General features: G+C 46.2%; 3 protein-coding genes across 7 annotated transcripts; 1 reads left to right on the forward strand and 2 right to left on the reverse strand.

Annotated features, from left to right (window-relative positions):
• Positions 1-1196: 1196 nt before the first annotated feature.
• LOC6590081 (putative fatty acyl-CoA reductase CG5065) lies at positions 1197-11020 on the reverse strand. 4 transcript variants are annotated; one of them, XM_026985846.1, is made up of 8 exons: positions 10766-11020; positions 7559-7842; positions 7066-7491; positions 2217-2415; positions 1919-2158; positions 1724-1855; positions 1541-1666; positions 1197-1475 (listed from the first exon to the last, which is right to left on the reverse strand). In XM_026985846.1, the coding sequence occupies exons 2-8, from the start codon at positions 7836-7838 to the stop codon at positions 1358-1360; spliced, it is 1521 nt and encodes a 506-aa protein (XP_026841647.1). In that variant the 5' UTR covers positions 7839-7842; positions 10766-11020; the 3' UTR covers positions 1197-1357. The 4 variants fall into 4 exon arrangements, with proteins under 4 accessions (XP_026841647.1, XP_026841649.1, XP_026841648.1 ...); XM_026985848.1 differs by lacking the exons at positions 1197-1475; positions 1541-1666; positions 1724-1855; ... (3 more) ...; positions 7559-7842; positions 10766-11020 and adding exons at positions 2506-2739; positions 2801-2929; positions 2984-3115; ... (3 more) ...; positions 4607-4738; positions 4807-5552; XM_026985847.1 differs by lacking the exons at positions 1197-1475; positions 1541-1666; positions 1724-1855; positions 1919-2158; positions 2217-2415 and adding exons at positions 2506-2739; positions 2801-2929; positions 2984-3115; positions 3174-3612 and having other exon boundaries at positions 10766-11009.
• A 1532-nt stretch (positions 11021-12552) lies between these two features.
• LOC6590744 (protein CDV3 homolog) lies at positions 12553-14041 on the forward strand. The gene is made up of 4 exons (XM_002015639.2): positions 12553-12820; positions 12893-12975; positions 13147-13402; positions 13482-14041. Exons 1-4 carry the CDS (start codon positions 12593-12595, stop codon positions 13731-13733), a joined length of 819 nt encoding a protein of 272 aa, XP_002015675.1. The 5' UTR covers positions 12553-12592; the 3' UTR covers positions 13734-14041.
• Positions 13947-14761, reverse strand: LOC6590745 (putative gamma-glutamylcyclotransferase CG2811). 2 transcript variants are annotated; one of them, XM_026986813.1, is made up of 3 exons: positions 14339-14760; positions 14172-14279; positions 13947-14105 (listed from the first exon to the last, which is right to left on the reverse strand). In XM_026986813.1, the coding sequence occupies exons 1-3, from the start codon at positions 14650-14652 to the stop codon at positions 14063-14065; spliced, it is 465 nt and encodes a 154-aa protein (XP_026842614.1). In that variant the 5' UTR covers positions 14653-14760; the 3' UTR covers positions 13947-14062. The 2 variants fall into 2 exon arrangements, with proteins under 2 accessions (XP_026842614.1, XP_002015676.2); XM_002015640.2 differs by having other exon boundaries at positions 13947-14279; positions 14339-14761.
• Positions 14762-14906: the final 145 nt, after the last annotated feature.

Raw genomic sequence — 14906 nt, forward strand, 5'->3', positions numbered from 1 at the left:
AAATCCACTGAACGAATGAAGCATTGAGCACTTGGCGGGCGTCTAAATAAAACGGCTGCGCTTTTCGATCGATACACATGCTATCGATAGTCGGACACCAGCTGATCAGCTTTCATTTCGATCACGAGTGCGCCACTGTGCGCCGCATCGAAAAAATACCTTAACATACCTTAGGGGTTGTTCATTATTTAAAAAAAAAAAACGAGGGGGAACGTTGTGAGTTGCTGCGGACACCGCAACTCTACAGTTATACCCGATACTTAGTCAGTATGGCTCTCCTCCGGCAGACGCCGCTAATATTAAACGACACGACAAAGAGTGCGTGCGAGAGAGACAGAAAATCAGTCTGAGCGTGACGTCGGGCGCTGCGTAGCCACTGCAAATTGATTTGTTCCTTTTGGCTATAAAAATTATCTGATCTGATCCAAATTCAGCAATCTGATAGATCATTATCTATGATTCTGCGGTTTTAGTTTTCTCAAATCTGCAATATGTGGATGCAACAACTACAATATTGTGGATGCAACGCCCCCGCAAAGAACGAAAATGTGGAGAATCCACAAATCTCAGAAACTATTAAGGCTAGAGTAACCAAATTTGATATCCTTACTCCTGTTAGATCTCACTATAAAACGTATATCTCAAAAAATCGCCCTACCCCCTTCCGCCCCAACAAAGGACGAAAAACTGTTGCATCCCCAATATTGCAGATTTGAGAAAACTAAAAATGCACAATCATAGAGAATGACCATATCTATTGACCAGATTGCTGAATCTGGACCAGATCGGATCATTTTTGTAGCCAAAACAAATCTATTTGCAGTGGCTACGCAGCGCCCGACGTCAGACTGATTTTCTGTCTCTCTCGCACGCACTCTTTGTCGGAGAGCAATACTGACTAAGTATCGGGTATAAATGTAGAGTTGCGGTCTCCGCGGCAACTCACAACGTTCCGCCTCGTTTATTTGAAAAACGCGATGGAAAAGCTTTGAAACTTTTAAAATCTAAATATTTGAGTATAAGGTAACTATAATTTGAATTCTCCGCAGCGGAGTAAGGAAATAACAGAAATTTTAGCCATGTTCAGAAAAGCTCTTTCCGTAATATAGTATCCCACAAAAATATCCTGAATGAATGATGAATAAATTGTGCACCGTAAAAACCCATATCATATGTACTAACAGTGTCCTTTAATAAGTATATTGTAACGTATACAACTCATGAATATTTGTACCAAGGAAACTATGGTTAAAACACCTCTAAAGGTTCATTGGGGTGACGAACATAATAAGAAGTGCTAGCTCTTTAATAGAATAAGTATGTACGTATTTTGAGGCTGCAGAATAGCTGGCAGACTTCATTTGGAAACAAAGAGGCCATTCCGAACTAGTTCGATGAGTCCCAGCTTTTGGGAGGACCAGTAAAGCAAACCCGTCATGATTAGCGTCTTGCAAATGCGATCCAGGACATACATGCTAGAATTTGGATGGTTATAAGCGTTACGTAAAAAAAGAGAATATTCATTTCAGGAAATACTAACAATCTCAGCTGTATGCGCGACTTGGGCAAGGAGGTGAGAGGCTCCTTCATCACATACTGGCGCCCGCCCAAAATGCTCTGTTTCATGTACTCATAGTCGTCCACATCGTTGCTGTTGATCTTGAAGCTAATGGAGATCATATTAGCGTGATCAAAAAGTAAAGGTGTTATTTGTGTGGCTTACATTTGTCGATCTGTTTCATCCAATTCCTGATAAATCTGCTCAAAATGCGTGGACTTGAAGTCCCAGTTGCGCGTGGTAAAGAATTGGAGCACCTCCAGACCCATAGAGACCTTCGTCTGTACTCGGACCATGCTAAACGAAGAGTAACAGTGAGTAACCTTCCACACCATCTGGAGTGGGATATGAATCTCTTACAAGCGACGCTGTCCGAAAATAAGGAGCAGAAAGTCGATGATATAGGCTGGCAGCCACATGAACATGATGGTGCAGAAGGTGTGGTACAATTTGCTGGAGGTTATGTTACCATCCGGATACCAGAGCCCCACCTCGAAGGGGTACTTCTTGCCGAGATCACGGCCCACGTCCATGATCCATTTCCAGGTGCGTTTTTTGGCATCATCCACCGTCAAATTGTAGACTGGTATCTGAAGGGACCTGTGATTAAGGTTAATAACCGATCCGTTTTGTATTTCAGGATTCCCTTCAGACTTACCTCTTCTCCACGAAACTGTTGTGGTAAGGCAGCAAAATCAACCCGTTTATGGCTATATCCACTGGAATAACCTCCGATCTCAGTTCGCCATTACAGATCATGGATCGGATAACGCCCTTGCCGGCTCCTATGAGCACACCAGTGGGTCCGTTCATGTTGTCCACCCAACCTGGCAGGGGCTCAGCCACAGCCGGCGTTACTGGTAGAACAGAAAATATTTCAAGTATTCGAAAGAATTCGGACCTTAAGATTATCGATAGAAGGGCAAGGAGAGCAAAACAACGTTGAATGGAGATAGATGTATGTACAACAACCTAGAATCATTTTTATTTGGAATCATAACCTCGAATATGCGTAACTATGACTAAGATTTTTGACTAAGTAAATGCCTGTGACCACCAAACCAATGAGTATCCAGAATCCTTGGTCTCAAAACAGAGCCAGCACCCCTGTCCACTTGAGGACATAGTAAAGGAACAGGCCCACAATGAGGGTCTTGCACACGACATCCACTACATATTGACTGAGAAAGGAGAGAAAAGTCAGAGTTATATGGCGTTTACTGTCTGTGGAGGATCACTCACATCTTCATGTGCAGACGAGCAGAGGGTATGTCTTCCTCCTTCTCCTTTAGGATGAATTTACGAGCTCCGAGGGCACACTGCTCCATGTAGTCGTCTTCGGTCTCCTTGACGTTCATGTTCATGTTGAATCTGGCAAAGGAATGAAGATTAGCACCGAATTAGATATGGAACCTTAGTACTTACATCGCCTTGTCCTCCTCGTTGAGTTTGTTCCACAACGAGCAATATAATTCGGAGCGGAAGGACCAGGCAGTGAGGGTGAAGAACTGAAGTACGCCCAGGCCCGTGGAGATTTTCTGCTGCACTCTCACCATGCTAAAGGAAGAACAGATTCAGTCAGTTGTTACAGAAGATGGCAAATACAACTACTTACAATCTCTTCTGGCCAAACAAGAGCAGAAGGAAGTCGAGGAAGTAGGCGGGCAGCCAGTGGAAGAGCGCCACATTAATATTGTGATAAAATCTGTTGGTGGTTACGCAGGGGTCCGGATACCAAAGGCCTGCGTTGAGGGGTATCTGCCTGTTGATGCGCTTGCTCAGCTCCACCACGGTGCCCATGGTCATCTTCCTGTGATCCGCATTGGTGATGTTGTAGACGGGCACCTGGGACGGGCGCTTGGCCTGCTTGTTGAACTCGTAGGGGATCACAATCAGGCCGTTGATGGCATAGTCGACGGGTATGACCTCTGCCTTGTACTCCTGATTGACCAGCACGGATCGGATGACGCCCTTGCCGCAGCCGATCATCAGACCGGTGGGTCCATTCATATTGTCCACCCAACCGGGAATTGGCTCATAGGCAGCGGGCGAGACTGGGGGAAGAGCCGAAGGAGTCCGATTAGAGGGCGAGTGGAGTATGGAGATTCCAAGTGATTGATTGACTCTACATACCACGAAAGCCCCGGATGATGGTCACCGAAGCCGTATTAAGTGTGTGAGTTTGTGTTTGTGGGTAAGTGTGAATGGATGCCATGAATGGAGGAATGAATAATGAGTGGATGAATAGATATGTATAGTTCGTTTGTATAATTGTGTAGAATGGGAAAGACTGTGTGGGGATCTGTGAGTCTGTTTTTGTGGGGATCGATCGTGTAGTTCGTTTTGTGTTGTTTGTGTTGTCTGTGTTGTCTCTGGAGCGGATGGTCCTCAGCACTGGATCAACACTTGGACACTTGGAACACACATACACACACATAACACATATGTATAATTTGTTGTATTTTTTTTTGTGCTTTGATTTTTGTTTTATTTCACATGAAACATAAAAGATCACTTAAACTAGAAATGATAACCAGATTCGAGGTTCGAGTACCCCGAAAGTAGTGCCCCAAAGCGAACCTAAGCAAAGATTGAGATTGATTTGATTGAGGAATGCGCGCAAATGAATTGGGAATTGTTCCGACCGAGTCCGAGCCAAAGTCGGAGTCGGAGGCCACCACCTTAGACGCCCAAGAGACGTGCCACCACACCGTAGGTCCAGTAGCACAGGGAGCCCACGATGACCGTCTTGCACAAGCGGTCCAAGATGTACATGCTAAAATTGAAAGAGATCAGAGTTCTGGGGAACTAGATTCTATGGTAGGTTTTTGGGGGACGGGCTCTCTTACAGCTTCAGCTGGAGCCGTGCACGGGGCAGGCTGTCGGGGGACTCCTTCATCAGATACTGCCGCCCGCCCTGGACACACGACTCGATGTACATGGGCACAGTCTCAACGGGGTCCATGTCCATGTTGAAGCTTTTGAGTGTGAATCACATTTAGTCAACTTCAGCCAACACTTGCCAATCCGTACTCTTCCTGTACATACTTTTTCTTGTCCTCGTCGTTCATGATGTTCCAGAGGGACGAGTAGGCGTCCGATTTGAAGAACCAGGCCCTCATCGTAAAGAACTGCAGCACCTCGAGACCCACAGCGATGCGGGTCTGGAGGCGGACCATACTAGGCGGAGGGAGAAACTGTCAGGCCAGGCTTGATTCGGCGACGTCTGCGGCTTCGGAGGAACTTACAATCTCTTCTGGCCAAGCAGGAGCAGCACAAAGTCGATGAAGTAAGCGGGCAACCAGTGGAAGAGAAGCACGTTGATGTTATGGTGCAGTTTGTTGGTGGTGATGCACCCGTCCGGATACCAGAGTCCCGCCTCAAATGGGTAGCGGTAGCCAATATCTTTGCTCATCTCGATCACGTCGCCCCACTGCATCTTTCGGTGGTCGGCGCACGTGATGTTGTAGACGGGCACCTCCGCGGGCTTCTCCTTTAGCCCCGCGAACTGGTAGGGGATCACGCATAGCCCATTGATGGCATAGTCCACCGGTATCACCTCCGAGAGAAAGCGCGTGTCGATCAGCATGGAGCGGATGACGCCCTTGCCAGCGCCCACTATCAGGCCGGTTGGTCCGTTCAGATTGTCCACCCATCCGGGCACGGGCTCGTAGGCCGACGGCGACACTGATGCAGTGAACGGTGGTAATCAGTCTGGACTGGGATACGGGGATTCCGAGCAATTTGTATGCGTGCTGTGTTGTTTTATCGCTCAGAAAACAGGAGCCGAAGGCGGAGGCGGAGGCGGAGGCAGAGTCTTGGGCTGGGTCTTGAACTGAGCCAAAGGCATGGCTGTGGGATGGCAGCGTGATCAGGCGGGGGGTAAGCGAGGCGGATTGTAGTTGTTGTTTGCATTGCATGCTCATTGAACTTTTTGGTCAATGACGACGGCGTTTGTGTGCTGTAGTTTTTGTTGTTTAAGCAATGTTTTATGCCATGCCATGTAATTTAACTTTTTCTTTTTGGTTTTTGGTTTTTGTTTAAGCGCTGTTGTTTGCTGTTGTTTCTGTATTTGTTGCCGTTTAGACACATTGGTATTTGTTGCTGATTTTGTTGTAGTTTTCTTACAGTGAAGCTTGTCAGCTGAAGGAAAATCTTCAGCGGTGGCGGTGGTGGAGGAGGCGTAAGCACAATGGGCGGCAAGTGGAGGACAGGAGCGGAACGAGGTTGGGTTGTCATAAAACAAACACACACACACACACGAAAAGCATAAAAAAAAACACTTGACCAATTAGCAGAAGGCAGCAAGAAGCAGCATAGATGTAGCCCCTAAATAGCCCGACCAACCCTGGCCACTCCCTTTTCGCCCTCACCCTCACCCACCCCATCCATTCGGATGCTCGGCTGCTCGGCCATTTATCACCATGGATCCGCTAAAAAGCTGTCGTTTTCGACGAACTTTGCCATGTGGCCAGTTGATTAGCAATTGAAGACAATATTGACAATGTTTATGGGGTATCTGCCGAGCTAAGGCGGTCTTCAATGCCTTGAACCCAATCGGACATACTCACAGATGGAGACAGATTCTAGACAGGGGCGTAACAGCTTGGCATATGCCAACAATCGCGGGCCAATACCCGTTGATTACCTCGTTGTAAAGAGGGTACTCCTATCGAAATGGGTCTTTCAACCAGTTAAAGTTGATCATAAACGTCATTGAAACGCGTTTCCGTAGATTAGTTGAACTTTGGCTAGTAGTTTTATAGTTTTTCCATACATCTAATCGGAATATACAAATGTACGAGACATACATGCATGCATACATACATATCCATATACGTATATAAATCGATCTATGAATAAACTATAGTACGTTTTGTAACCGATCTAGCAGATAATGGTTTGATGCGTTTGATTAAAGATAATAATACTGGCATCCTCTGAATGGATTTTTATTTACTAGGAATTTGTACGTAATGCATTTTGTATATATATATTCGCAAATGGGTATTTCAAAACTAAAGATTTTCCTCTATAATGCATTTCCTTGTCGTCGCTTCTCCCATGGATCCATGGATATACAACAACTATCTATCAAGATTGCCAAAATTCGTAATTGAAAAATGTAATTGACAGACAAAAATCGTAAAGTTTGCAAAGGCATTCAAAAAATCACCAGGTGGCCAGAGAAATACATAAGCAAATGGCCAGGGCTCCATAGCAATAGCCATAGACATAGACCCCAGACATGAACATAGACACAAGCCAAGTTAAGCGGAGGCGCATGATTTGTTAGCAGCAGGAGCAGCGGTGGCAGCTGGCGGCGGAGGCCAGACTACAGATTCCCAGTTTCCATTTCGATGGCAGCCCCCAGGCAGAGCCATAGACATGGGAAATTAATGACATAAATAAATCTAATAAAGCTGGAAGCCAAAGCAACATAGAGAGGCCACCACGGATAGATGTAGCGGGAAGGAGCCGTATTGGTAGCCAAAAAGGTCACTTACCGATGCTGGGGCGGGCGATAATCACCGGCATGCTCTCGTAGTGGTCGCGCACTAGGATCTCGGCCAGGCGCTTCGAGTAGGTGTAGGTATTTGGGTGCGGCTTGAGAAGATCAGGGGTGATGGTGTCGAGGGTCTTCACATCCATCCACTCGGCCATGCGAATGAGATCTTCGGGCTTGTGGGGGAACTCGTAGACCTTCTCGTACATCACCTCCTGATCGCAGTTGCAGAAGGCAGTCGACAGGTGGATAAAGGCCTCCAGGTTCTTCATTTGCTTGGCCACTGCCAGGGCGCGCTTGGTGCCCACAAGATTCATGTCGATGGCGTCGCGCAGGTTGCCCTCCAGCTTGAGGGTGGCCGCCATATGGAACACGATGTTGGTGTTCTCGGTCACATGCTTCAAGCTGTCTCCGCTCAGACCCAGCACTGCAAGTAAACAGAAGATGTGAATGTGGATGTGGACGCAGGATGCAGGATGCAGCTTAGACCTTACAATCAAAGGTAACGTCGCCCTGGTAGATGGTCACCTTCTTGAGCATGTGGGGGCGCTCATCCTTGATGCGCTGGAAGATGGGCAGCTTGTACATCTCCTCCAGACGCGTCTCTGCGGTCTTGCCCCGCTTCGGACGGCAGATGATGATCACCTCCTTGAGCGAGTGGCAGGAGTAGAGGAGCTTCTCCAGCAGCACCTTGCCCATGAACCCCGACGCTCCAGTAATGAAGATCGTCTTGTCCTTGTAGTACTCCTGCACGGGCGATAGATCCACCGTCATCTTGCTGCAACAAAGAGAGTGGATCGGGTATTAGCACACTGGATAGCCTATTATTGTGTGGACGATGAGGCTGTTGCAAGAAGCATTCCGGGAAGGCAAAAACCAGTCAAAGGAAACCCGCAATCGCCTCGCGGAGTGTCGCAAGCAGCAGCTGGAAAAACTGGGGCTAATTCTGTGATTCGGTGCCCGACTGCGGCACGCGTGCCTGTCTTGCCACAAACAACCTGCTGCAAACGCTGCAAACGGGTTTCGGATTGGACTTTCGGTTTCTATTTGGATTTTCGATTGCGCCTGCACTGTGGATTCGCATTTCTTTGCGGCATTATGCAATGGCCAGGGGGAACAGGCAGTGGTTTCCATATCGCCCCCACTCCAGACCGCCCCGACGGAGTCGGGGACTGTTGCAAGTCGGCGTTGCCCAATCTGAATTTGGCATGGATTGCAGCCGCGTTACACTTGGCCACATCTGGCTGTGTCTCCGCCTCTGGGCGATCTCCGCCTGATCTCTGAGCACGCCTTGCACTTTGGCCATGTCATGACATTTCATGCAACACCGAGCGGACTTTTGTTTGTTTGCCATCCGCCCAAGCATAACATAACCCATAACCATATCCATATCCACATCCAAATCTGTATCACCATCTGTATCTGTATCCCCTTCAAGCTAAGTGTTTAGGGTAACTCTTTAGCAAAAATTGCAATGAAAGCATGACACTGCACCTCTGCACTACTACACCTTGAACTACGCGCTCGAGGCAGAGCTAAGGCTGAGCCACAGCCAGAGGCTGAGGCTGAGGCTGAGAGACAGGTGCTAGAGATGGAGATGGAGCTGCGACGTCGGCTGTGGCTGTGGCTGTGGCTGTGGTTGACGCTGACGCTGGAACTTGGCTAAGCGGCAAATTGCGGTTCTCCTTCATCACTTAGCGCCTTTAGGGGGCTTGTTACCTAGCCTCAGTTTCGGGGTTTATTGCCAATTAAAACGCGTCTGCCGAATGTGTGAAGCCAGCAAGAGCAGCCAGCCAACAGCAGCAGCTGTGGCCTGCAACTTATGCAAGCATCGAAGCACACATTGAGCCAAATTTCGAGACCCACAAATAGAGCCAGCCAGGTCGTCCAAGTTGACAAAGCCGAAATCATAAGCATAACACACAAGCTCTAGCTAAAACAACGAAGCTCCGTCGAACTGACAGCAAACAAATAACTTGGGCAACGAACTTGAGAGCGATGCTGATACACTTGAAAGAAAGCCGCGAAAATGAGCGGAAATAGCATGGAAGGAAGCAACATTTAACTGAAGTTTCCACTTTTGCCACATTTTGGCACAAACACATGGTTAATTTATTGAAAATTTCCACTTTGACTAAAGGAAAAGCAGATAGCTAATTGAGAAAAGCTCTAGAACCCATTGGGGCTGCAAAGTCTTGGAAGCACAGAATATTTAAGAATTTTAAATTATGCCGAAAATCTTTTGTAGCTTAAGTTTTTACAATACTTGATAAACTTGAAGGTAAAGAAATTTTTGGTATCTTTCTAATATTTCAATATATTAATCACCGGATGATACTGGTTTCCAGCTAAGACATCCCAAAGGATTTTTTGTTCGCAAGCTTGGATCTCAAGATCCACTTAGTTGACGCACATCTTGTAATGTTTTTAAAACAACTGACCCTATTAAAAGCGAAAATATCATTATAAATGTATGCCATTCGGATTCCCTCCTCCAGTTTGTCATATTTTCATAAGAGCTTCCCAAACCGGTTAGGTTAGGCATTCATTTGTAAGTAGAAACATTTTCGAATCTTTGATTAGCTTTGGGTGTGTGTGTATGTGTGTGTGTGTGTGTGTGAGAGTGTGGTTGTCGGTCTGGCTTGGCTTCCTCTTGTTTGCATATTGCAAATGCTGAAATTGAAGTCGCATTTGTTGCTGCAACCCGATTGAGGCCTCAGAACTGGCTGGCGATGACAGATGGAGTGGGTCCATTAAAACGATCGAATGTGCATTACAGGTCTCCACTTTGTCTGTCTAGCCGTGTGATGTTGCAGCTAATAAGCCCAGCTAAATGAATGATTGACTGCCTGAATGGCTGACTTATTGACCTCTGGGCTAAGGCTATGACCTACTGAAGGCACGAAGTACGTCTGCCCTGAGCAGAAGAGCTCAGGTGGCGATCGTGAGTTTGTGTAGGATCATTAAGAAAACCACTTGAGGCTCTGGCATTAAACCATGAAATCGAACAAATTTTAAATGTTTGGCAATTCTTCCATTCCATTCCCCATTTGGCCTTTGGTGGCAGGTCTCACAAAAAGGCTGCCAGCACAAATAAAGAAAAAACCCCCCCTGAATATGTAAATTGCTTTTTGTATCGGATCAGCCATTGATACGAATGAGATGAAGCCAAGACGGGCATAAAATTAACAGAGCGACAACGCAACGCAACGTGTAAGCTCCAAATCAAATTTATGCAAAGGGCTCCCTCGCTCACGGAAGTACCCTGTCAAATGTGTATGTGCATAAAAAATAAATATTATAGACATTTTTTTGCCAGCCAGTGCGACAGTTCATGGCATGACCCTGACACACACACACACACACACACACACGATTATGACCAAGTATCTCTACAAGTCCGTCTCAGTAGAGCAGCCAGCTCGATTATACAAAGATGTTTATATAATCCCCAATTAAACGCTTCGCTGGGCAGGTAAATGTTTCGAATTGCTGCTGCTACTTCTGCTGCTGTCATTGCAGACCAATTGCCCCGAAAAGCGAAAGACAATACGTCAATCAAACGACCACTACGTACAACGAGAGGTAGGGTCCAAGAAAAACAAGCAAAATTATCCGCAGATAAACTGCAGAGTGAACAGAAGTGACCACCAAGGCGCTTGGTGGTGAATATTTTTGGTGCATTCAAGTGTTTCAATTACCTCTAGTGGTTGGGATTCTTCTCTTCAATTAAAACGCTTGCAATATCGTTGAAACAAACACGTCACACACGAACGCGATTCGGTGCGAGACTAGCGGATAGAGACTGCAGCGGAGTGACACAGTTCGGATCAAATCCAATCGAATCGAATCGGGTTCGGATTGAGGTGGAGACTGGAGAAGAGACTGGAGACGATGTGCACGCTACGACATTCGACAGAAGACTGAACGCGGCCAGGCCAATGCTTGCCAATATGAATGGGTCTCGGAGTGTGCTGGCCTGGGGGCTCTGCGGCTCGGCGGCTCTGGCCCAACTGGTTAAAGTTGAGGCACTCGCTCTGGGATGTGGCAAACCAAAGCAAAACATGGCCTGGGGGGAAGGTGTCTGTTGGTACAGAAACCTATATATCTATTAGTTTGGCCAATTTAGGCGGAACTGTCTCAGATCTTGGCTGTCCAAGTGCTGGGAAAGTGTTGCCTTTTGGCACTTAGTCGCGGCTAATACAAGCCCACATCCCAGGGCAAACGTAAACATATTTGATGGACAATTAGATGCGCAATTTGGCCGAGATTTTATTGGCTTTGCAGTATTGCTTGAACTCTGACGCGGGCTCTAGATAAATTTGCATGCATATTCGGGCCATTATAGATGAAAATTAGCCATGGACGGATTCGGTCGCCATTACGCAATGGCGACTGTTGCTGCTGTGATTTCCATTTTGCTGAAACTAATTAGGTGGTTATCAATCTCCTATGCAAATTGCTTTGTTTGCCAATATTGCGAATATACTTAATCAGTGCTTACGTTTTCCCCTGCTTTTAAAAATTGGCAAAAACATAAATTCAGCAAATTGTCAATATTGTTGCAGAAATGAAAATACATTCAATGAACAAATGACCAAAAAACCGTTACCACTGATGATTTAAATTTTTAAAAAACCGCCACATCCACATAGTAGTGCATGGTGAAGTACCACAAACACTCAAAATTTCCACAGAACTGTATTTACTGTAATATCGATTATATTCGATAGCATTTTTATTCAATTCGAACTTACGTTTTATAATATTAGAATCTGCACTATTCTGTCATGAAGGAAATTAATTCCTCCAAATCAAGCTTCTATTAAATTTTATTTTTAAAGGTATATTAGAGGTATATTTTATGTTACCGCGAAATTTGTAGAGAGAGCGTAAAAACACTCTGTTATTTATGCATTGCTTCTGATTTCTAAAGCTATGATGGATAAATTTGTATATGGAAATCACCAATCACTAATTATGGATATTAAATAAAAAAAGAGAATACAAATGTTTATACTTCATAATATATTGTTGATTTTAGCAAATGTGTAAAAAGGAGTACTCAGAACTAGTTGGTCTTGATTTATGTATGGGATACAATTTAACTAACCGAGTATAAAAATCGAGGACTATATCATTTCTGACCACGGACAGAGACGGATTAACCCATTGCTGACCAGTGGGCATCAAAATACATTTAACGAATATCATGAAACTTAAACAATTTTAGCGCAGCTCAAGGGAAAGGTATCGTGGTGTTTTTATAAGTAAAGAGGAAGGATAGGATGGATTTACAAAAGTAATTTACATACAGTTTCATTTTCCGCGGCTTAGCTCAAGTTTTTTTCCTGCTTATATTTAGGGGGGGTCAAGTGGGCTAAGCTCTTTATTTCATCGGTATATTTCGAAAATGAGACGGTATATTTCGCGGTATTTGTGAGAGTCAGACAGTATATTAAATCCGCGGCCACACTGTCCCCCAACTCAACGTGCTAAATTTTTGTTCCAAATTTTAATTGCAAAACATGGCCGAACTCGATGATTTTTTCGCGAAAAAGGATAAGAAGAAGTCCAAGAACAAGACCAAGTTTGTGACCGCCGACGAATTGGTCAAGAACTTGGAGGACAACACGAAACGGGAAGTGGTCAAGCCAAAAAAACCCGAACCAGTAGCAGCAGCTGCAGTAGTCGATGGCGGCGTGGCAGTAGTAGGCGAAAACGAGACCGACACCAAGGTGCCAGAGTCCGTAGCGGTAAGCCTGGTGAAATCATTTATGAAAAGAGTTAATTACATTACAATTGCTGTCGTTTGTTTTCGTGTGCAGCCCGTCGAAGAGGAATGGAATGAGATCGAGCCTGAGCAGCGCAAGGATTACAGCGGGCTGAAGATTGGCCAGCTGAGCGCAAAGTGAGTTTCTGTTCTGCTTGTGCATGTATGCGTATTCGTCCGATTAAGTGGACAATGGCAATCTTTGCAAGCTGCAGTCGCGTGATTCCAACCAGTGAACAACTTCTCCCCAGCTTAAACAGTGCTGAATCAGTCAAAATTGCATGCTAACCCCTTTTCTCCATGTCACAGCTCTGCCAGGGAGTCCGAGGAGGCTCGTGCAACACGAGTTGCAGCCGCAAACGACGCTGGCAACTACGAAGAAGACGACGATGATGATAGCAATGGTTATGAAAACGTGCAGGGCGGAAAGGGCGGTGGCGGCGGCGGCGGGAAGAAACCGTGGAAGAAACTTATACCAGCCGAGGAGGTTACGCAAATCCCAGTGCCGGTGGAGGTTGAAAAGTCATCCTCAAAGCCCTATGTTTCACCCGCGTTACGTTACAGCGTAAGTAGCGATACCTTAACCCATTGATCATTAATCAATATAACATTGTACCTTTTACCTTTGCAATTGGAATATGCAGCAAATCAGTGGACTTGGAAGTGGTATTGGCGGCGGATCGCGTGCACGACGCACTGCTCCGGACATCACCAATACGGAGTTCTTCCCGACGCTCAGTGCAGCGCGCCCGGAGGAACAGCGAAAGAAGAAAAACGAACCCGCCTTCGAAGAAGTCCGTCACGGCGGACGCTTTCAGCGTGTCCAGGAGCCGACATCCGCACCCGTGGCGGCTACCAATCGATTCCAGTCGCTGGACGATGAAGCGGATAGCTAGGTGCCAGCTCCAGTCGACGCTGTTGCTACCCCAAGAAACCGTTTTCTACCACTGTGTGTCCACTGCTGAGCTCGCCGCTGCAATCGGCAGCAAGTCATTTACAAGTTTGTAGTGTACGCACGCATATGTCAACTTTTTCTAGGCTTTTTGATTCATCTTTGCCACCTCCTGCTACTGCTACTCCTATCCCTATACCACATACACTATTGTTCATTTCGTTTTGCATTTTTGAAGTATGGAGTCAATGTAATAGAATATGAATAATAGCCATGCGTTGAAATCCGTTTATAAACGTTACTTTTGTATAACCTCGCGGGTCTCGTTTTGTGTTAATCATCATCGACAAGATCTTCCGGACGGCTGTCCGCATAGCTGCAAGAGAGTGCACATCAGTAAGATAGATCGTCTTTGGCCGAAATGGCGGGATCCCGCACTGACTTCTCACTGTACGGCTGCTCGGGTGTATTGTGGTACGCACTCAGTTGCGGCTTGGCCAGCATCTTCACCGGAAATTGCCGTATTAGGTATAGCCAGCACTGCAAATTTCTGCAACAAACACAGACAGGAATGACGTCAATGAAACATTCGTGTGACCAGATTCTTACCCCTCTGTCTCCGTCCGTATGGTCTGTTCCTCACGATCGTAGTAGTTTGGGTAGTCCTCCAGCTGGTCCAACTTTGAGAACATGGCCTCGTCCACCTCATAGATCTCGCCGTGTATGTTGTGGCCATCGCCGGGCCAGGCCAAAAGGAATGGAATGTTGTACCGGGTACCGACAACCAGTGGAAACTTCACTGCCGTTGTCCCACGCCCCAGAAATTGCGCCTGGCCGTTCTCCTTTTTTGTTAGCCAGTGATGGTTCGGCTCACCGCTCTTTAGCGTGCCATAGACAAAGACTCTCGCGGACATTTTTAGCATTACAAGTGCGCCTATCCGCTGTGCTTATCAGTTGCGCGGGTTATCTTGTTCATATATCTCGCACCAAAAGTTTGTCAAGTCGCCGCAACCCGTTCGCTCTTCTTCTTGTTGGCATTCGTTTGCCATTCACCCCGCGACTTGTTGCCGTGCACTGGGAGAAATCGGCGTAATCGAATGGGTGGCAAGTGGAAAATTACTGTGTTGACCCATATCATGTCTATATATATGTTTATATAACATCAGTCATTAAATTT

The sequence above is a fragment of the Drosophila persimilis genome, unplaced genomic scaffold, assembly GCF_003286085.1.
Source record: "Drosophila persimilis strain 14011-0111.01,24,50 unplaced genomic scaffold, DperRS2 tig00000002-arrow-pilon, whole genome shotgun sequence".
Lineage (NCBI taxonomy): Eukaryota > Metazoa > Arthropoda > Insecta > Diptera > Drosophilidae > Drosophila > Drosophila persimilis.

Bases quoted from the DNA above. Each gene is read 5' to 3' on its own strand.
- LOC6590081 (XM_026985846.1), bottom strand. From the start codon at position 7,838: ATGACGGTGGATCTATCGCCCGTGCAGGAGTACTACAAGGACAAGACG. The intron at 2,416-7,065 runs GTAAGTGACCTT...CTGTTCTACCAG, and splicing joins TATCGCCCGCCCCAGCATCG to TAACGCCGGCTGTGGCTGAG. The intron at 1,856-1,918 runs GTAAGAGATTCA...CTCTTCGTTTAG, and splicing joins ATTTTCGGACAGCGTCGCTT to CATGGTCCGAGTACAGACGA.
- LOC6590745 (XM_002015640.2), bottom strand. From the start codon at position 14,652: ATGCTAAAAATGTCCGCGAGAGTCTTTGTCTATGGCACGCTAAAGAGC. The intron at 14,280-14,338 runs GTAAGAATCTGG...TGTTTGTTGCAG, and splicing joins ATACGGACGGAGACAGAGGG to AAATTTGCAGTGCTGGCTAT.
- LOC6590744 (XM_002015639.2), top strand. From the start codon at position 12,593: ATGGCCGAACTCGATGATTTTTTCGCGAAAAAGGATAAGAAGAAGTCC. The intron at 12,976-13,146 runs GTGAGTTTCTGT...TCCATGTCACAG, and splicing joins ATTGGCCAGCTGAGCGCAAA to CTCTGCCAGGGAGTCCGAGG. The intron at 13,403-13,481 runs GTAAGTAGCGAT...TGGAATATGCAG, and splicing joins CACCCGCGTTACGTTACAGC to CAAATCAGTGGACTTGGAAG.